Source organism: Medicago truncatula, chromosome 5 (assembly GCF_003473485.1).
Source record: "Medicago truncatula cultivar Jemalong A17 chromosome 5, MtrunA17r5.0-ANR, whole genome shotgun sequence".
NCBI classification, from domain to species: Eukaryota; Viridiplantae; Streptophyta; class Magnoliopsida; order Fabales; family Fabaceae; genus Medicago; species Medicago truncatula.
Window position 1 is genome coordinate 3,035,526 of NC_053046.1, and position 21,943 is coordinate 3,057,468.

Sequence of the window (21,943 nt, forward strand, 5' to 3'; positions counted from 1 at the left end):
GCTGAAATTATGTGGATAACCAATCTCTTGTCTGAGCTGCATATACCACTATCAAAGCCACCATTGCTCTTATGTGATAATGTAGGTGCCACATATCTATGCTCTAATCCAGTTCTCCACTCCAAAATGAAACACATATCCTTGGACTATCACTTTGTGCGTGAACAAGTACGTGATGGAAAGCTACAAGTCTCTCATGTGTCTACCAAGGATCAACTTGCTGACCTTCTCACCAAGCCCTTACCTCGAGCTAAATTTGAAGAATTAAGGTCCAAGATGAAAGTCACAGATGGTAACTTCATCTTGAGGGGGCATATAGGAGAATTAATATGAAATAATAAAGAATTAATGAGGAGCAAAAGTCATACCACAACAAATCAAAGTATGGAACTGTTACAGCTCAAAAGTCAATGAGACAACAAAACAAATCATGTAATTATAGTAATTGTATTATATGTATTTATGTAGTATTATATATTTCCTTGATTGTAGCATAGTGCATGAATGCACTCGGTTCACTCTCTATCTATTAATAGAGATTATTCTCACAATTGTAATTCATTCAAAAATAATATAAACCACTGTTCTTATAGTGGGAAACACCCAAGTCGATCAAGTAAGAAGTGATATAAAATCCAAATCAAATTTTGTCTCGATCATGAGACACATATACTATGTAATTTATGCATCGCTGTCTCAGAAAAAATAACAACTGTAGTGCTTGCTTAGCAGTAGTGAAAGCCGTGGCCCCTGGGCCCACATTTAAGATTATCTTATTGTCCCCGTGTTCGCGTGGTTCTGTTCCTTTGCCATTCCACCAATAAACTATAGGCTTAATTGCACTTTTGGACCCCTATTTTTTCAAAAGTTGCGGTTATGGACCCCTAACTAATTTAAATACAAAACAGCCCCCTATATTTTGATTCTTTGGCAGTTTTGGACCCCCAAGGCAAATAAATAAATAAAAATTGACACGTGGCACCTCACTTAGGGTGCCACGTCAGCGTTGACCGAGTCAACAATGGACTGGAGGTCCAAAACTGCCAAAGAATCAAAACATAGGGGGCTGTTTTGTATTTAAATTAGTTAGGGGTCCATAACCGCAACTTTTGAAAAGATAGGGGTCCAAAAGTGCAATTAAGCCTAAACTATATAAACTCCACACCAACACATTTTCTTCAATAACTATTGATACAAAAAATTCCCAAGCTAATAATATTCAATTCAATCACATAAGCAACTTATTCAAATAATGGATTTCTTCATGTCATCTTTTGGTGAGTACTCAGACACTTCTTCTTCAGAAACAAGTTCCTCGGAAGTGATTTTGGCATCAGTTAATAAGCCAAAGAAGAGAGCAGGTAGAAGAGTGTTCAAGGAGACAAGACATCCGGTGTACCGAGGAGTACGACGTAGGAAGAATAACAAGTGGGTTTGTGAGATGAGAGTTCCTAACAATATCGTTAACAAAAATAATAAGTCAAGGATTTGGCTTGGAACATATCCAACTCCTGAAATGGCTGCACGTGCACATGATGTTGCTGCACTTACTCTTAAAGGAAAATCAGCTTGTCTTAATTTTGCTGACTCTGCATGGCGGTTGAGGTTGCCGGAGTCGAATGATGCGACGGAGATAAGGAGGGCGGCGATGGAGGCTGCTCAGTTGTTTGCGGTTGAAGACAAGCAATGTTGTGTTACCGTTGAAGATGGAGTGTTTATGGACATGGAAGATTCCAAGAATATGCTAGAAGCACAGGTTCCAGTGGTGTCATCAGAATTTGAAGACATGCATCATTTGCTTCTAAGTATTGCCAATGAGCCTTTACGTTCAGCTCCTCCTTCCCCAACAAATTATGGTAGTTATAACTGGGGTGACATGGAGATTTTTGATACTCAATTAGTTTCACTTTGGAACTTCTCTATTTGAAACGCAAGCACACTACACTCTTTTTGGATGCGATTGATTTTGTAAAACTTACTTTTTTTTTAGTTCAGTTTGAAATAATATTGAAGTCGCACATAAACATAGTTTGTTGGATTGAACATGAAACTTGAACCACCTACTATATAAAGAGATTTAGCTAGTTAGTGGTTAGTTAATAGTTGTTATTAGTTAGTTACTCAGTTGATCTTTATATATGTAAGTGATGTAATCTCTTGATTTAAACTACATTTCTCATATTCGATACAATTTTCATTTCATTTTATAACCTATGTATCTTTCCTATCTTTCATGACCTCTATCAAATTTGTAACACTCGAAATTCGAAGAGTAGTAATGTTTACGGTATTTTTAGTTTAGAGTAAAGATTTAATTTAGTCTCTCGCAATTTTTTAACGGTACAATTTAGTCCTCGACAAAAAATAATACCGAAATTAGTACATAATTTTTTTATGGTGAAGACAAATTTATATCTATGCTATAATGAGTCGATAACTAATTTGTCTCCACATGAAATGATGCAGACTAATTTGGATATTAGTTTTTGTAAATGACTAAATTGGGTTGCTAGAAAATTGTGAACTACCAAATTGTATACATTCGCTTTTTGGTGTAATAAAAGTATTTCAATCATTCATCAAAAAAAAAAAGTATTTCAATCTGAACACAATATTTAGCTCCGAGAGTTTGAATGTTTTGATTTGAAATTAAAAGACTTTGAATATAAAATGTGAATGAATTAAAAGACATATGTATAAATCTTGTTTTAGTTGACCTTTATTTTGTTGGACCTATATGTTGCTTGGCGATTCCTTCCATTTTCATTGGACTTACAATTGTTGATTGACAACCTTTACTAACATGGTTGACTTCTACTTTAAGTTCGGTCTAGTTCATCACATCACAGATTTTGCCAATACAAATGGTTAAGTTTAAGACGATTAAGCTATTGAAAAGTTCAAGAGTCTTATTTTGAGGAAAGATGGTCCATATCATCACTTGAAATGGGTGATTCAAGGTCCAAAAGAATCAAGAGCAATTTGAGTAAGTTTTAGCTAAAATTATTTCGAGATAATAAGTAATTAAACAACACTCTGGGCTAGAACAAAGTACGCAAAATATAGTTTACACGTTTCCTTTGATACTACATATCTAAAGGAAGGTAGACGAAAAGATTTGGAGGATTAGAGGCATCTATTATAGTGAGTCAACCTTAGCAAAAACAAGCTGCATACCTATCGTAGGACCTTTATTATATATGTTTTACCTATAGTATATGTTTAATGTAGTTCTAAACTTTATAAATAGGTATTCAAGTTTTGTACTTAAAGTCACATTTTGGTACGTCAAGTAAGTTCACATCTAAAAAATTTCAGAGTTATGTTGTTGACCGAAAAATAGCTTACAACTGAATTTAGGCTTAGCCAAATTAAAGGCAACTAAATGTATGAGGAGCCAAAATTGAAGATAGTAGAAGTCAATACTTTCAAATCATTCGCAGCTGCCAAGTCTTGTTTATGCATCAAGATGGTTTCAAACACAAAAGTACATATATACTTTGGCCACAATAGTTGGAGGTAGTAAGTGTTGAATTAAATTTGTTACATAACTTGTACTATATATTTCATATATAAAGTGATTGGTTCTTACTCCATCGCCTTTGCCATCTAGTTTTTTTTATTAAAAAAAATAGGTTTAAATGTGTCATTGGTTCTGCACTTTCATCAGATTTTGGTATTGGTCCCTGCACTTTTTTTTTGGCATTGGTCCCTGTACTTTGTAAAAATATTGGTATTGATCACTCTGTTAACTTTCTGCTAAGAAAAAAAAAACACAAAACTAACGGAGTGTCACGTGGGCCAATCATTTCACGCCACATGGCACCAATATCAATATTTTTACAAAGTGCAGGGGCCAATGACAATAGATTTGTGTTTTTTTTTTTTTTTGCTTTAATGCACTTTTGGCCCCTTTTTTGGGACACGTGGCAGCTTCTCAATATAGTTGGGAAAATTAAGGGGTCAAAATTGCATTGTTTTTGTTAGGGGGTCAAAATTGCTACGACGACAAACATAAAGGGCCAAAAATGCATTTAAGCCTTTTTTTTAACAGAAAGTTAACAGAGGGACCGATACCAATACTTTTACAAAATGCAGGGACCGATACCAATACTTTTACAAAGTATAGGGACCAATTCTAAACAAAAGAAAAAATATAGGGACCAATATCAAAATCTAATAAAAGTGCAGGGACTAAAGGCATATTTAAGGAAAAAAAAATAGAGAAAATTATTAGAAATAACGATGATATTGATGACTAATTTACAACTGTTTCAAGTAATATTTGACTCATATATTTGAAGTTATAAAGTCAAACGTTTACCACTTGTGACACCAACATTGCCACCAATTCTATAATCCACTTAATTAATAGAATTGTGGTTATGTTATTGGGGAAGGTACACTCGTAAAATAAAGTGTATCGATACTTCTACTTCTTAATTTTATAAATGAACGATAATTTTTTATGTAATAAATAGTTATTTATCAATATTTATATTTTATAGAACAACATTTCATAAGAAAAAACATCATTTAATTGTTTATAAGAATCATAGTAACTTTTTTTTACATATTATAGTAAAAAATAATGAATGTTCTCAATTATAAGTGATAAAAATTTAAAAAAATAAAAAATTATTTCGTTGATACGTTTGATGAATAAGATTTAGTTATTATAATTATAAATGATAAGAAAGAAAAAAAAACAATATTTTTCTTCAAAAAACAACTCATTTAACTATAAATTTAAAGAGTGAATGTACTAGTACACTCAAATATAGTGGATGTACCATAAAATTTACCATATTAGTGCTCTTATCGTACTAATTATATATCATAGTATAATATATTCTTATGGTTTGAGTGAAAGTGTGTGTACTAATTATATCGTAATAATTTAGTCATCTACTTCTATTTACTACTATATACAAAATATAAATCCCTATGATTTTATCATTTTGCTCCTAAAAAGGACATTTTTGTAATTTCCTATTGATGAGGTGTGGTCAATGTCACCTCATCATTTTTAGGGTGCATTTCCCATTTTGCCTCTCACCATTTTTTAATTATTTATAATTTTTATATTTTTAATACTCTCTTCATTTCAAAAAGTGTCGTTTTAGGTGTTTACACACATTAAGAAATGCAACGATTAAAAGAAAGAGAATGGTTATTTTACCAAATTATCCTTTTTAACTATTAGTTAGTTTTAAAAGTAATACTTTGGAAGTAATGTGCAGAGTATTAATTGGAGGGTACAATTGAAAAGAAAAAGTTATTATTGCATTGGAAACTAAAAGTGACATTCATTTTGAAACAATTTTTTTTAGCTAAAGCGACACTTATTTTGAAACGGATGGAGTAACTTTTATAATTTTTATATTTTTAATAATTTTTAACTATTTTTCAATTTTTTCACCCAAATTAAGTTGCTTCTACATTGTCGTTGTGGGAGACTAATGTATCGTTTGACCTGACTTTTTTCCAACTTCTCTACATTTTAAAGAAGAAGTTAGGTCAAACACACTATCAATTATTTTAATTTCAATATTGTTTAATCATCACAACCTCACAAATATTTTTATTCACACTGTCATTTAATGATACCAAATACTTTTATTTCCTTTCGTCAACCTCGCAAATATTTACACACACACATTAACGTTTAGAGTAATATTTTATGTGTGTCTGTCTGTGTTTTTGTTATGTTGATGCATATAATTTTTTTTAGTGGTGCTTCATTGAGTACTACCTCACTGATTTTTTTTAACTATTTTTCAATTTTTATATTTTTAAAAACTTTTAACAATTTTCCAATTTTTTTATTTTTAACTATTTTCCAATTTTTTCTCCCAAATTCAGTTGCTTCTACAATGTCGTTGTGGGAGATTAAGATACCGTTTGACCCGGTTTTTTTTACTTTTCTACATTTTTAAGGAGAAGTTAGGTCAAACACAATATCAATTAAATACTTACTAGAAATGGAACTTTTTTTAAGCATAAAATTGAATGGAATAAGCTTTGGTCAAAAGTTGTTGAATGCTACTTTAAAAAACTATTTCTCGACAATATATTTCATAAGCACCTCTTTTCAACTCACGCTGGAAACTTTTTCTTTTATTTTTAATATTATATTTCAATATGTTTTCTTTTCATTTAACTTTATTTTATTTTATTTTTTTAACCGTTCCATTTAATTTTTTATTTTTATTTTCAAAAGAATTTTATTATCTTTTTATCACTTATATATTTAATTTCAATATTGTTTAATCATCACAACCTCACAAATATTTTTATTCACGTTGTCATTTAATGATACCAAATATTTTTATTTCCTTTCTTCAACCTCGCGAATATACACACACACATTAACGTTTAAATTAATATTTTATGTCTGCCTGTCTGTTTTTTGTTACGCTAATGCATATAATTCTTTTTAGTATTGCTTGGTTGAGTGCTACCTCACCGGTTTTTTTAACTATTTTTTAATTTTCATATTTTTAAAAAAATTTGACTATTTTCCAATTTTTTTATTTTTAACTATTTTCTAATTTTTTTCTCCCAAATTCAGTTGCTTCTACATTGCCGTTGTGGGAGATTAAGATATCGTTTGACCCAGTTTTTTTTTCAACTTCTCTACATTTTTAAGGAGAAGTTAGGCCAAGTCCAATATCAATTAAGTACTTACTAACAAAGGTACTTTTTTTTAATGCATAAAATTGAATGGAATAAGTTTTGGCCAAAAGTTGTTGAATGCTACTTCAAAAAACTACTTCTCGACAATTTACCTCGGAAGCATCTCTCTTCAATTCACGTTGGAACCTTTTCTTTTATTTTTTAATATTATATTTTAATTTTTTCTTCTTCTTCCATTTAATTTTTTTTAGCCTTTCCATTTAATTTTTTTAAGGAGGTACCATTTAATTTTATTACCTTTTTTTCAAAGAAATTTTATTATTTTTTTATCACTTATATATTTAATTTAAATATCGTTTAATCATAACAACCTCACAAATATTTTTATTCACGCTATCATTTAATGATACAAAATATTTTTATTTTCTTTCTTCAACCTCGCAAATATACAGACACACATATTAGCGTTTAAAGTAATACTTTATGTGTGTCTGTTTTTTTGTTACGCTAATGCGTATAATTTTTATAAAATTTTGATATTAATTAAAAGTAAAATTGTAGATTTCTTTTCTTCAAAAAAGGTATAGATGCCTAAAAAAATTATGCATATATATATATATATATATATTGCACCTTTATATCGTAACAAACTATGCATATCTTTTTCTTATTCAAAAAAACTAAACATTGCTAAATAGAAAAGGTATTATTTTATATTTTGGCAGCATCAGATGATAGGATTTTGTATAAGTTTGATAATGACCCGAAAGATGTATTTTCTTATGTAGTGGGAATATAGTTGATGTAACACTATGAGGAAAATACTTCGTAGCTTTATCATTTACCATCTATTTACCTTGAGTTCTTTGCTTCCATTTTGTAGTCAATGGCAACCCAAATATATGTAACAATTGGTTAGGTTCGAGGCTGCTCATCAACCTACATCATCCGGTTGTTGAGAAGTTTAAGACTCAGTAAGTTTGCATTATGATTTCACAATACGATGTTAGAGTAACTTATTATTTCACAATCTGATTTGATTGTTTTTTTTACCATGTTTCTTGAATTGTTGTCGTGACATTAACACTTCTCCAGCTCAAAGTCAAAGCTTCAGTTAGAACTTAAGTTAGAGTTCAACTTCTTCTCAACGTACTTCGTACAACGATTTTTCCAAACTGTCTCAGGTTAGGCCAATTGCTGAATTTATAAACTTAGTCAATGTCTGCTTTTTTTATGCGCAAACATGCTTTGAGTTTTTTTACGCATAAATTAAAAATACATATTGCATTATTATTTATTTCATGTGCATAATTTGTGTTAGGAAACATACTGCATCACTATTTGGAAAATAACTAAATTCAATTCTAACCAGTTTGGATTGTATTATGCGATTTGCACCAAATGTTCGAAGACATCAATGTCAAATGGTGCTAGCTATATATGCACATGCGGAAGTGATGCTTAATTTCCATTTATTTCAACAATGTTAATTGGTCAACGTGGTACATATAATGTACATGCATGCATTTATCTAGACTTTATAGGAAGATAAATTAGAAGTTATGCTACATTTTCTATAGCTTAAAATCAGTTATGCTACCTTTATTTTATACTACCTCCGTCCCTAATTATAAGACCCTTTTGAGAAAAAAATTTGTCCCTTTTTATAAGACTCATTTGCTATTTCCAACTACATTAATTATTTCTTTACATACATGCCCCTATTAATTATACATATTTTTCTTCAATCAACAATAAATAACATGTTGAAAACATAAATCATCTCTCTCTCTCTTAAAGAATAAAATTGTAAAAACAATACTAATTACAAACATATTTAATACAAAAATTCACTATCTTAATTCCCGTTATTTTTTCAAAAGGGCCCTATAATAAGGGACGGAGGTAGTAAATTATATGTAACTATATTCGCATACATCTTATCCATGTAAATATGTATTGGACTAATATTGCAGTTATTTTCCTGTTTAGCATTTCTCAAATGAGGTGTCAAAAACAATTCTGAAAGGAAAGCGCAAAACAATCACTCTCATTGTATTCGCATAGACACATAGACAGTATAATTGTCACCTCATTACCGCCGATAGAGCAAGTTATGAAAATTACTTGGGTGGGGAGTGGTTCAATTTTTGCAGATAACGAGTGATGGAAGAAGGTGGTAAGCTCATCTTTGATCTCGAAAAGCACAGAAGAACTTGCAAATTCGAGTTGTTACAAAGTAGATATTAATTTGTTGTTGAACTATTTGAACTTCTACTATTTTGTCGTATCGTTTTGGACTGTAGTCGTAAACTATCTTGACTTTGGAATGTCATTTGTTCTTTTCATTTTGTCTGATGTAAATATTGGCAAAAATCCCTTTTTCGTTAGTCTATGAAACTTGCAATCTCTTTTATAAACTTAACTATTATGTAACGTTAATTTGCACATTGTTAGTTCCTTCGTTGGTTCCAATTAGTATCATGTTAATTGTAATGTTGTTTTCCTAATCTCTTGAACAAAATAATACATGCTCTTTTCCTACAGTAAATCTTTATAATGCTTTGGTAAATGTTTTAGAAATGTACATATATATAGCTTCTAATTAACACTGCAATTTGTTTTGTACCTAGCACTTCTCAAATGAGATATCAATGACATTTCTAAAAGGAACACGGAAAACAATCACACTCGTCGACAAACAAGCTCAAAAAAGGTATAAGTGTCGCTTGATAACGGCAAAAAGAGCAAGTTACAAAAAAATACTTAGGCGGCCAATGGTTCAAATTTTGCCGAGAACATATGTTAGAGGTAGGTGATAAGTTAATTTTTTATCAAGAGAAGCCACCTAAAAATATGCACGTTCACGTCGTTTCCAAATAAAGATTTGGTGTTCATGATCCGCACTTTCAACAGATCACCTTAACTCTAATCCTAGACTAGATTATCTTCACTCACCGATGTTACTTCTTTGCTTGATTTCATTTATGTAAATATGGGTATCAATCATTTTTTGGTAACTCTATAACAACAACATTCTTTTTTATAATTTTGGATAATATGTAAATTCACACATCATTGGTTCCTTTATTGGTTCCAATTGTTTTCATCCTAAATATTATGTCAATTTCTAATTTCATAAACTAATTATATGCTCTCTTAATCAGCTCATACATATTTTATGATGAATCACAATATTCCTTCGTTTTAACATTTCTTCTTTCGAAGAATTTTTTATCGAATACGTTATAGAACCCGTGCGAGTAATAAAGAAAACATTTTCGGCACAAAATGTAAATTAAATAAATATGTTTATATATGGAGAAAAAAAAATCAGTAATATTCTGAGAAAGATCATATGAAAAACGAGAAATGTATTTTCAAACTAAGATTATTCATATTTCGTTGGTAACCAAATAAGAAGGATAAAGCACGTTTTATATATAGAGGTTATTTTTCCTGGTTGCCAACTTGCCATAAGCTTGAATGGGTAGTGGGAAACACCCAAGTCAAGGTGTCAACAATAAGGAGTCATATGAAATCCAAACCAAACCTTTGTCCCTATCATATGTCATCTATAGTATATGCTTTATCCTAAAATAAAAGTAAACAATTGTAGTACCTTAGCAGTAGTGAAAGGCGTGGCCCTTGTGTTTCTTTACACTGGCCCACTTAGACTTAATCATATCGTAGTCCCCGTGTTCAAGTCGCGTTACGTGGTCTTGTTCTGTGCCATCTCACCCATTAGCTATATATATACTCCACACACACTCTCACTTCCTAAAGTCAATTCAATTCAATCACATAATTAAGCAACTTAGATTCTCATGAATATTTTCCTTTCATCTTTTGGCGACTACTCAGATTCTTCTTCTTCTTCAGAAACAAGTTCTTCAGAAGTGATTTTGGCATCTGCAAGACCAAAGAAGAGAGCAGGGAGAAGAGTGTTTAAGGAGACAAGACATCCAGTGTACCGAGGAGTACGAAGAAGGAACAATAACAAGTGGGTTTGTGAGATGAGAGTTCCTAATATTAACGTTAACAAAAACAATAAGTCAAGGATTTGGCTTGGAACATATCCAACTCCTGAAATGGCTGCACGTGCACATGATGTTGCTGCACTTACTCTTAAAGGAAAATCAGCTTGTCTTAATTTTGCTGACTCTGCATGGCGGTTGACGTTGCCGGAGTCAAATGATGCGGTGGAGATAAGGAGAGCTGCGATGGAGGCTGCTAAAATGTTTGCAATTGAAGAGAACCATAATCAGAGGAGTGATAGGGATGCTGTGGATATGAATATGGAAAATTCTAAAAAGAATGTGCTAGAAGTACAAGTTCCAGTTCTATCGTCAGAATTTGAAGACATGCATCATAATTTGCTTTTGAGTATTGCTAATGAGCCTTTACGTTCTAATCCTCCTTCCCCTACAAATTATTATGGTAGTAACTATGATGACATGGAGATATTTGACACTCAGATAGTTTCTTTGTGGAACTTCTCAATTTGACACGCTTCACTATTATTGGATGTGGATGATTTTGTAAAACTTTTGTTCTAGTTAGGTTTGCTAGATAGGTACTCATTTGTTATAGAAAATTGCTAAAGAGCACGACATGCTTTTGTCGTGTAATCCACATTTATATATAAGTGATACAGCAATGCTATTTGTAGGAGACAATTTATAGCGAATTTCGCAAGAATTGCCTTCCAGCCAATGAAATTTCACACTTTCCGAAAAACATGGGGTAGTGGAGTATAATTATGGTTCGACTTTGAAATATCCAGCACTATTTAGCCTTCGTGATCTTCTCGGGACAGTGCTTTTCGCTCGATTTATGTATAAGTATTTTGTGTACTTTAAATCGTATAAGTATTTTCTCTAACGCTGCAACGAAAAAGCTCGACATTAAAGGTGCTACACCTGTAATGGCCTCCCATCAACCGTCCAACGACTCCAAACCTATGCATATAAAATGAACTTTTTATTGGTTAAGTAATTCATTATTAGTTAGAATTAGTTTTATCTTTGCTTAATAGTTTGTTTAGATACTTGCATGTGAAGTAACTAACTATTGTTACTTGCACGTGAAGTTAAGAGTTTGTTATGGTTTGTTTCATTAGTTTGTTACATCACTTGATGTATATATAGCTTCATATACCTTGTAAATAAGTATTCCAATTCATTCAATAAAATTACACAAGTCTTCTACTCATTTCTCTCTTTCTCTCTCATATACCGTGCATTATGAAAGTGCAAATGAGACATGGGATGCATTGGAGAAATTGTATGTTGGGAAAGTGAGGCTTCAAGCTTTGAGAAGACAATATATATTTGTACGTAAACCTTCTATATTTTCTGACATCTTTCAACGTCTAATTTTCTCTTTATCTCTCTCCTTTATCACATCATTAATATAGACAAATGTTTAAGAGAAATGATATTTGTACAACCATTTTTGTACAACTTTTGTACAACTTTCTCTTTCATACTCACATTATCTTCTTATTCTCTTTCTTCCTTCTTCTCTCTTCATTGTTTTTGACCAATGAAAAGATAGCACAACAAGGTTGTACCAAAAATTATAGCAAAAAAAGTTCTTCAAATATCATTACTCAATGTTTAATAGACACCTTTTAAATCTCTCCACACCTTTGATCGTGGCCTATATGACAGTTTTTTTCACTAAAACCAAATAAAAAATAAAACAAAACAAACTCATAATATCTCTCTTATCCAACCCCATTTCATCCTCTCCCATCTGCCACTTTCTCTCCTCTACAACTCTCTCTTTTCCTCCGTCCTGTTTAATACCTCTTCTCACTACTCATCTTCATCTCTCTTCTTCGCCATAGGACACAATATTCATTGTTTCACATATTGATTGTTAACTAGTAAACTCGAACGAGTTTACGTCTGTAGGTGTCAAAATCGTATTAGCTCGGAGGTAAAATCGTTTTTTGTTGAAATCATAATGTTTGCGAGTTTGAGCGAGTTAACACATGGTAAACTTGACAAACTAAAGCAAAATCTTCGAGTTTACGAGTTAGCACTTCAAAACACTTTTTTTTTTTTTTGGGCATTTTTTCTGAGTCCATTTCCCGTTAAAATTCAATTCCTTTTTTCAAGCTCAATGGCCTAAAGTATTTGCCTTGCCTTTAATGTTAACACTTTCTTGTCTTGTTCTTTCTTCTGAAACCTTCGATAATGAACGAAACAACACATAAAATTTATGATTTTACGAGTTAATTTTGTATTTTGATTCTAAGTTGAGCATAACACTTTATTATGGTAGTTGGGTATATTTTGTATTTATAATTAAGTCATTTTTTGCACAATTGACATATTTATAATATTTATATTAGCTTACATATGTCATGTATATAATAAATTTTATATAATTTTGATTTTAGGTAAACTCGTACGAGTTTATGTGTCAAGTTTACCTGAATAAAACGAAATAAGGTAAATTCTTGAGTTGTAATACTTTGTACGAGATCAATAGCGAGAAGTAAGATCGACGACGAAATGCAAGAATTACAAAAAGAACAAAGAAAAAAAATCCCAAGCATTTATTTTTAAAAACCATTTTTTATATAAAATTTATCAATTAATTCTACTTATAATATTTAATAAGTGTCTTTATCACATATATTACTATGACGGGTTTTTCTACATTACCCTCTCTTGTTTAGAGGGTATTTACCCCTTCAAAATATCAACCAATCAAAATGTAATGTACAAATGTAAACATTAAATGTTAAATAAATTAGTAAAATTTTACTATAAAAAAAATCAAGTTTAATAAAGTAACTTTTAATTTTTATTTAATTATATTTAGGTAAACAATCTTAATTAATTTACACTATAGAGTTTGTAACAACTAAAATTTTACATCAAATTTAACCCATCATGGTTGTGCTTGATAACATGAATAAGCTAGCTTATAGCTTGTTAGACTAGCTTATAAGCTTGTTTTGATATATATGGTTGTGTTTGGTAACATAAAAAAGCTAGCTTATAGCTTGTTGGACTAGCTTATAAGCTAGTTTTGATAGAATGAGCTTATAGCTAATCCAAGTAGCTTTTGAGCTTATAGCTTGTAGCTTTTTACATTTTATTCCATTTTTAACCTTTAATATTATTTTTTATTAAAAATACTACCCACGTAAAAGGAAAAAACTTCCCACGTAGTGCTTTCTACGGGAAACACGAAATAGCAATATTCCATATCAATCTCTTTCTTTTTTTTTTAAACAAAAAAAATTAAATTAGTGTTTGGCTGAAAACATGGGTGGGTTTTGTAATCGTCTTGGTTTTCGTTGATTAAGCTTTCGTGGGAACAAGCATAATCCTTGGTTTTCTATTTGATTTTTTATTTTGTTCCTGTTGGTTGAAATATTGTTCTAGATTTGGTTTTTTTTACACGGTCACTTTCTATTAAATTCATATCTAAATATTTATTTGTTCCTTAAAAAAGATATCTGTAAATATTTATCATTATTTTTTTCTTTGAACATATTTACCAATATAAAATCAAAGAAATAATTTTCCATAAAAATAATTTGAAATAAATTAAAATTATTAAGATGATTTCTTAGTTAAATTATTTATGGGTAAAAAAAGTTTTTTTTTTTTTATAAATTCAACATATATGTACTTTTAAGTCATTTTGTGTTTATTAGTAACTTCAAAAGATAATTTTACCAAACACTTTAATTTAAATCAGCAAGCTTTTTCATACTTTATTTCAAGTAGCTTTTCAGCTTATACCTAGTAGTTTTTTTATATTTTCATTCAATTTTAACCCTATTAATTTAATTTAATTATTTTTTAATAAAACATGCTCATGGCTTAAAAAATAACGGCCAAGTTCATAGCTTATTTTTTAATAAAACAACTGTCACGTTTTCTCCTTTGAAAAAAAACTACCATGCTTTATTTTATTTTTAATGAACGCTTTATATATATTTCTTAAAATAAATGCTTTATATTTAACTATAATTAGCCTACGGTACGTTGTAAAAAATTTTATATTCTTGCTTATATTTTTTTTCCACTTTCCTCTTATTTTTGGGATTCATAAAAGTCGAGATCAATGAACTTTTGCTCAATTTTGTACAAAAAAATAAAATAAGCAGAGATCAAAATTGTCGGTGAAATTTTATTGGAGACTAAAACCAAAAGTTTGAATATTTATAGGGATCCAAAACATAGTTAACCATAAATTAAAATATTAAAAAACAAATTAGAAAAAAAAATAAAATAAAATATATATATATAAACATGTCATTTTATGTCATTTTATACTTATCCAGCCACTTCAACATCTAATTTTACCTAATACTTCAATTTTAATAAACCATTTTTTCAGCTATAAGCTATCAGTTATAAGATATCAGCTATAAACTAATTTTTCAGATTTCAGCTAGCTTATAGCTTATTTTTACCAAACACACCCCACATACGTTCATAAATTTTATTCCATTCCAAAACCTAAAACACACATAACGTGCAATTTCTTCTTCATTCTTCTTCCCATCTTGATTGTTCAATTCTCTCGTTCCAGAATTGCCGTCGTTTCCAATTATCGTGAGAATCGTTGTCATCCTTTAGATTCCAGACATTGTGAGAATCGGCGTTGTTTCCATAATCACATCAGGTATCGTGACTTGATTTTTCTTCTTGATTTGATTTTTCATTTTCGTTTCTTTCTGACTACTATCGTGACTTAATTGCAACCGTTTCACACTTATAATGCGACAGTGGTGACTTTCAACTTTGGCATGAATTTCAATGATGCTTCCATTTTTATTTGGGTTTTGAGTTTGATTGAGTTGTTTGAGATTATATAAAATTGTATTTTATCACACATAGTTTGCGTTTGATTAAGATAAATGAATCTTCAATGCGTTGATTATTAATTTTATTTTTGGTACAATATTGATTATTAAATTTACTTTTGGAATTTGTTTTATACAAATCATTATATTGTGTTGTTATGTTGTTTTTGTTACCGAAATTAACATTTGTTGAGATTGTGAACACGGTGTGAGGTCGGTTAAAGCTATGGAAGAAAAAGAGAAAGTGAAATAAATAAATAATAAATAATGCTAATACAAACGTGAATTTCATAAGGTAAACGTTAATTCGTGGATATAACTTTAGGAAACAATGGCGATCTCACGATGTCTGAAATCTAACGGACGGCAACGATTCTCACAATAATTGAAAACGAAGGCAGTTATGGAACGAGAGAATTGAACAATCAAGATGAGAAGAAGAAATTGCACATTATATGTGTTATAGGTTTTGGAATGGAACAAAATGTATGAACATATATGATGTGTTGAATTTGATGTGAAATTTTAGTTATTACAAGCCCTATAGTGTAAATTAATTAAGATTGTATACCTAAATATAATTAAATAAAAATTAAAGGGTTAAATATGTTTTTGGTCCCTATGAATATTTAGTTTTAGTCCCTCTAAAATTCTCCTTCAACTTTTAGTCCCTATAAAATTTTCAGTCACTACTTTTAGTCCCTCTTTTTATGTATTTTTTAATAAAATTGTGTATAAATGTGTAGAATATTGTAAAAATAATTCACAAAAAAAGTTAGAATTTTTAACAAAACACAATTTTAATATGAATTTTTAACCGTAAAAAATGTAAAAATTCATATTAAATTCATGTTTTGTTAAAAAATTATAATTTTTTTAGGGAGAGATTCTTATAATATTATGAATTTTTCGGAAATTTTTTATTCAAAAATATGAATTCTACATTTGAGTTTACTCTAAAAGAGGGACCAAAAGTAGTGATTGAAAATTTTATACGGACTAAAAGTTAAAGGAAAATTTTAGAGGGACTAAAATGAAAAGTTGGTATATTTATAAGGACATAAAACATATTTAACCCAAAATTAAAAGTTACCTTATTAAAATTGATTTTTTTTTATAGAAAAAGTGACTCATTTATTTGACATTTAATGTTGCATTTTTATATTACATTTTGATTGGTTGATATCTTGAAAGGATAAATACCCCTTATACAAAAGAGGGTAATCTAGATCTCACCTACTATCACCCATTTATTTTTAAAAGCATTAGAGTTGTGCTGCATGGCATGGCAAACTATGATAGTATGATTACTCGTTGTAACCAAATAAAGATAATAAAGCACGTTTTAGAACTTTGTACTGCTATTTGCCATAAGCTTGAATGGGGTAGTGGGAAACAACCAAGTCAAGGTGTCAACAATAAGGAGTCATATATGAAATTAAAATCAACCTTTGTCGCTATCATTATCATCATACATGTAATGTCGGCTCTGTTTGGTAAAAATAGCGGATAACTGATAAGCTAGCTGATAGCTTTTAGCTTATAAGCTAACTGATAGCTTTTAGCTTATAAGATAGCTGGTAGCTTTTAGCTTATAAGCTAACTGAAGTGTTTGATAAAAATAGCGGTTCAACTAGCTGATAAATGTAAAAAGACATATAGGGTATTCTTAATTCATAATAAAAATTATATCATTAATTTAAGTATTTATAATTTTGTAAATTAATTTTTCTTTAAAAAAATACTTTAAATTTATTATAAATTAAATTAAATTTTATTCACTAAAATTTTATCTTATATTTATTATCATTTAAGTGTTTCTACTTTATAAAGAAAATAACATTTACCTCAAAAACAAAAAAAAAGGTAGCACTAATAGAGTAATACTAATAATAGAGAATAAAGAAAATAACACTTACCTCAAAAAAATAAAAATAAAAAGTAACACTAATAGAATAATAGTATTTTGTTTCGTAAAAAAAAAAAAAAAAGGTATATATATTTTTTTTAAAAAAAAAAAAAAAAAGACCAGCTGATATATATATATACAAAAATTGGAATAAAGGGATAGTAGTCTTTATTACGTAGCTTATTATAAAAATTATAATGGATAAAAATACAATTTAAATGAAATAATAAGGATAAAATTGAAAGAAAAAGTGAGAAGCTATAAGCTATAAGCTCAAACGCTACTTGGAATAGCTTTTGAAAAATAGCTTATAAGCTCGTGAAATAAGCTATAAACTCATGGTAAAAAAGTGTTACCAAACATACCTTTTTTTATCAAACAAGCTTATAAGCTATAAGTTAAAAGCTAAAAGCTCTTTTTTTTAGTTTCCCAAACAGACCCGTCACCTATTTTGTCTCAAAAAAATTAAAAATTGTAGTACTAGACTACTAGCTTACTTAGTATAGTGAAAGCCGTGGCCAATGGGCTTCCATTAGACTGGCCCACTTAGAGACAATCCAATCCAACTGTCACCCGCGTTCACGTGTCACATACGTGGGGATGTTCTTCATGCGACCTCATCAATAAGCTATATAATAAACTCCACACACACTCTCACTTCCCAGTAGCCACTGATAAACAAACAAAAAAAAAATCCCAATCTAAATTCGAAAAATGGATTTCTTCATGTCATCATTTAGTGATTACTCAGACACTTCTTCATCAGAAACAGCTTCATCAAACCGTACAAGTTCTTCAGAAGTGATTTTGGCACCTGCAAGACCAAAGAAGAGAGCAGGTAGAAGAGTGTTCAAGGAGACAAGACATCCGGTGTACCGAGGAGTACGACGTAGGAAGAATAACAAGTGGGTTTGTGAGATGAGAGTTCCTAACAATATCGTTAACAAAAATAATAAGTCAAGGATTTGGCTTGGAACATATCCAACTCCTGAAATGGCTGCACGTGCACATGATGTTGCTGCACTTACTCTTAAAGGAAAATCAGCTTGTCTTAATTTTGCTGACTCTGCATGGCGGTTGAGGTTGCCGGAGTCGAATGATGCGACGGAGATAAGGAGGGCGGCGATGGAGGCTGCTCAGTTGTTTGCGGTTGAAGACAAGCAATGTTGTGTTACCGTTGAAGATGGAGTGTTTATGGACATGGAAGATTCCAAGAATATGCTAGAAGCACAGGTTCCAGTGGTGTCATCAGAATTTGAAGACATGCATCATTTGCTTCTAAGTATTGCCAATGAGCCTTTACGTTCAGCTCCTCCTTCCCCAACAAATTATGGTAGTTATAACTGGGGTGACATGGAGATTTTTGATACTCAATTAGTTTCACTTTGGAACTTCTCTATTTGATACTCTTCTTGGATGTGGTTGATTTTGTAAAACTTATTTTTTAGTTCAGTTTGAAATGAAGTCACATTTGTTTATTTTTTATTAGTAAATTGTTAGATTGAAAATGAATATTTCAGAGTACAAAAAGTAGTTAGAGATATTTTATTAGCTAATAGTTTGTTAGTGATGTAAGTTGTAACCCCTTGATGTAACATTAATTCATATTCAATATGATTTCATTTTATAATTTTTTGCATCTTTTCTATCTTTTATGAAGTGGTACAATATATATATGGATTTGCTAGAACATACCCACTAGTTTTTATGTGGGAGTGTTTTAGCAAGCTACACCTTAAGATGTATTTAACTACTTTTTAGTTATAACTTGCTAAAACACACATTCTAAAAAATAAGTGGGTGTATCCTAACAAATGCCTATAGGAGTTGCTAACATACACCCGAAGGTGTGTTTTAACAACATTCACCTTAAGGTGTATTTAACAATTTTTAGTTATATCTTTGTTAAAACACACTTTAATAAAAACTAGTGGGTGTATCCTAGCAAACCCCATATATATATATATATATATATATATATATATATATATATATATATATGGAAAGGAAGTTATATGCATAGATTTATGGACGATAGAGACGACCGTCAAAGCAAATCAACTTTCGTAGACAAGTTGGATGATCGTAATATTTAATCAAGTTTAAGTAATTTAGTTTTTTTTTTATGTCAAATAATTAGTCTTTTATCTAGTATAGAAAAATATTTATATCATTCAATCACTTTCATTCTTAGTCTATTTTTTGACAAATTGAAACATGTCACAATCTTAATTTGGTTGTGTTAACCATAATAAGAGCATTAAGCTTGAGACTTGGGCCTCAAATTTTATGCATTTTTTTTGGGTTTTATCATGTCTTTATATATAATTCATTGATAAAATTTTCGTTTATTTTTTATGTTTCATGTAGTGCAATTATCAAGTGATTGTGTACCAATAATTATCAATTGAAATTGCGAAATTGAACTACAGTATTATTTACTTTTTTTTTAACCATTAGAAAATATATTATTTACATTTTTATTTATCTATAATTATATCCTAAAAAAAAATTAAAAAATTATTTAAATATTTTAATTCCTATCTAAGATCATCAATGCTAGAAGATTAATAGGAGAATTGATCTTTTATATAAAACCTCTTTAGAAATTTGGTGAAGGCCCCGAGTTTTCTATACACGGTTGATCTTAGCTAAAAACATAATGTTTAATTTTGATAGATTTTATATTGTATAAGTCATTTATGATGTTATCTCGGATGCCAGGGTTGTGCAAGGGCGATACTAGCTAGGATGCTACGGGGTGGTAATGGATCTTGGTCTCTATCATAGGATGTGGTACCCAATTTGTAGAATTATGCTATTCTTCCAACACATTTTGTTCGCGTTCAACTGAACTTTTTAAAATATCCATGCGATTTAACTCACGCAAGTGTTAATTCCCATCGTGAGTTAACTCACACAAGATTTAATTTCAGCGTGAGTTGAGTTGCGCAGCGTTACTTAACTAATGCAGGGGAGGGTTATTTTTGGTATTTCAGTTGGAGGCGAGCAAAATGTGTTGGGAGAAGAGCAGAATTCCAATTTGTATCAATAGTGATAGGGAAATAATAGACACAGTGACAAAATTTATCAAGAAAATTTTAAGACAGTGTATTTGCTAACACCTTTCCTTAATTACACACCATTACCTCCCTTGATTTTCACCAGATAACAAATTTAATTGATTGAGACATTTTCTTGATAAATTCTTGATAAAAACTCTCTAGGTAAATAACAATGCTCATAGTGATATGCTTAAGTGGATGGAGTTAAAAGTAAATTCATTGTAACGGTCTCTATCATCTATTTTTTTCTTATTTTTTGGCAATGCTTGCCTATTTTCGGCACAGGTGACTTTGTAACTGTTTTGTGGTGTTTCTCTCGTAATATGTTTTGGTTGCGGTGGTTCACCTTTAAGTTAATAATATATCTCATTTTAGTTTTTTTTGGATAAGGCCAAGAGGACGGTTAGGCATAAGGGGGAAACTGAAGCATCCCAACTAGGTTGGCACCCTACAGAGACCCCCATCCTCTACCGCCGTCTTGATACATAATATTATTAAAAAAAAGGGGGAAAATATATACAAAGAGGGGGGACTAGACCAAAACCCTCAAAAGAAGAAAAGAACAAAAACAAAAAGAGACATAGATGCCTAAGAAAAGCGGAAATTGGGCAAACCACATCTATCCCTAACAAAATCAACCGCCAAAGAAGGAGGCAAGGAATGAAACCAAACAGTGCTTGTCAAAGAATGACCAAACAGTGCTTGTCATTTTAGTTTGATTAAAAAAAAAGTAAATTCATTGTAAGTGTCATTTGAGCATTAAAGCTTTTTTTACCTTGAACTGAAGATCATGCTTTCACCCTAAATTTTCCTTATAACAAAATGTATCCTAGGGTTGTATAATTAAAGTCTTATTTTCGCTACTATAAGTCCTATAAATAACTTCCAAAGTTTTGACCTACAACTATTAAGAATTTCTAATACCAAATGTAATGAAAACTATTTTCTTTCTCATCTAACCTAATTAAAATTAAAATTGTATAATTAAAATAATCTTTGAGTATTATAGCAGCTGGAATATATATGTGGATAGTTTTTCTCGGGTCAAGATCCTCTCCATTTATAAATTTTTTCATTTGTTGCAATTTGGAGAGAGATAGATACAAAAAAACAAGTGGTGGGTCCTATCACTAAGCGGGTCCCACCATCATTAATTATTTTTTATTTTTATGTGTCTTTATCTCTCTAAATGGAACAAATGAAAAAATTTATAAATGAAGAGAATATTGACCCGTTTTTCTCACATGAACTTTCAAATTATTGTTTAATTGAATTCAATGCAATTCTTCCATTATTCTCAACTTTTCTTTTACTTTTATTACGATTTCATCTCGTTCTTAACTTTCTTTTTAGGGTATGCTTACTTATCACGTTTTTTATTTTCATTTTCACTCCAACTAATAACAAACATAAAAGATGACAAACTCAATAATTTTGTCATCATTTTCTTTTACAATTTTTTTTAAATAAAATATAGTAATTCAGAAT

General features: G+C 30.2%; 3 protein-coding genes across 3 annotated transcripts; all 3 read left to right on the plus strand.

The window, feature by feature from the left end:
- Window positions 1–1,252: 1,252 nt before the first annotated feature.
- On the plus strand, window positions 1,253–18,875 carry LOC11438570 (dehydration-responsive element-binding protein 1E). Its single transcript, XM_003611107.3, has 2 exons — window positions 1,253–1,923; window positions 18,791–18,875. Exons 1-2 carry the CDS (start codon window positions 1,253–1,255, stop codon window positions 18,792–18,794), a joined length of 675 nt encoding a protein of 224 aa, XP_003611155.1. The 3' UTR covers window positions 18,795–18,875.
- Window positions 10,428–11,495, plus strand: LOC11438571 (dehydration-responsive element-binding protein 1E). Its single transcript, XM_003611109.4, has one exon. It carries the CDS (start codon window positions 10,467–10,469, stop codon window positions 11,145–11,147), a length of 681 nt encoding a protein of 226 aa, XP_003611157.1. The 5' UTR covers window positions 10,428–10,466; the 3' UTR covers window positions 11,148–11,495.
- Window positions 18,060–19,020, plus strand: LOC11441008 (dehydration-responsive element-binding protein 1E). Its single transcript, XM_003611110.4, has one exon. It carries the CDS (start codon window positions 18,105–18,107, stop codon window positions 18,792–18,794), a length of 690 nt encoding a protein of 229 aa, XP_003611158.1. The 5' UTR covers window positions 18,060–18,104; the 3' UTR covers window positions 18,795–19,020.
- The last annotated feature ends 2,923 nt before the right edge of the window (window positions 19,021–21,943 follow it).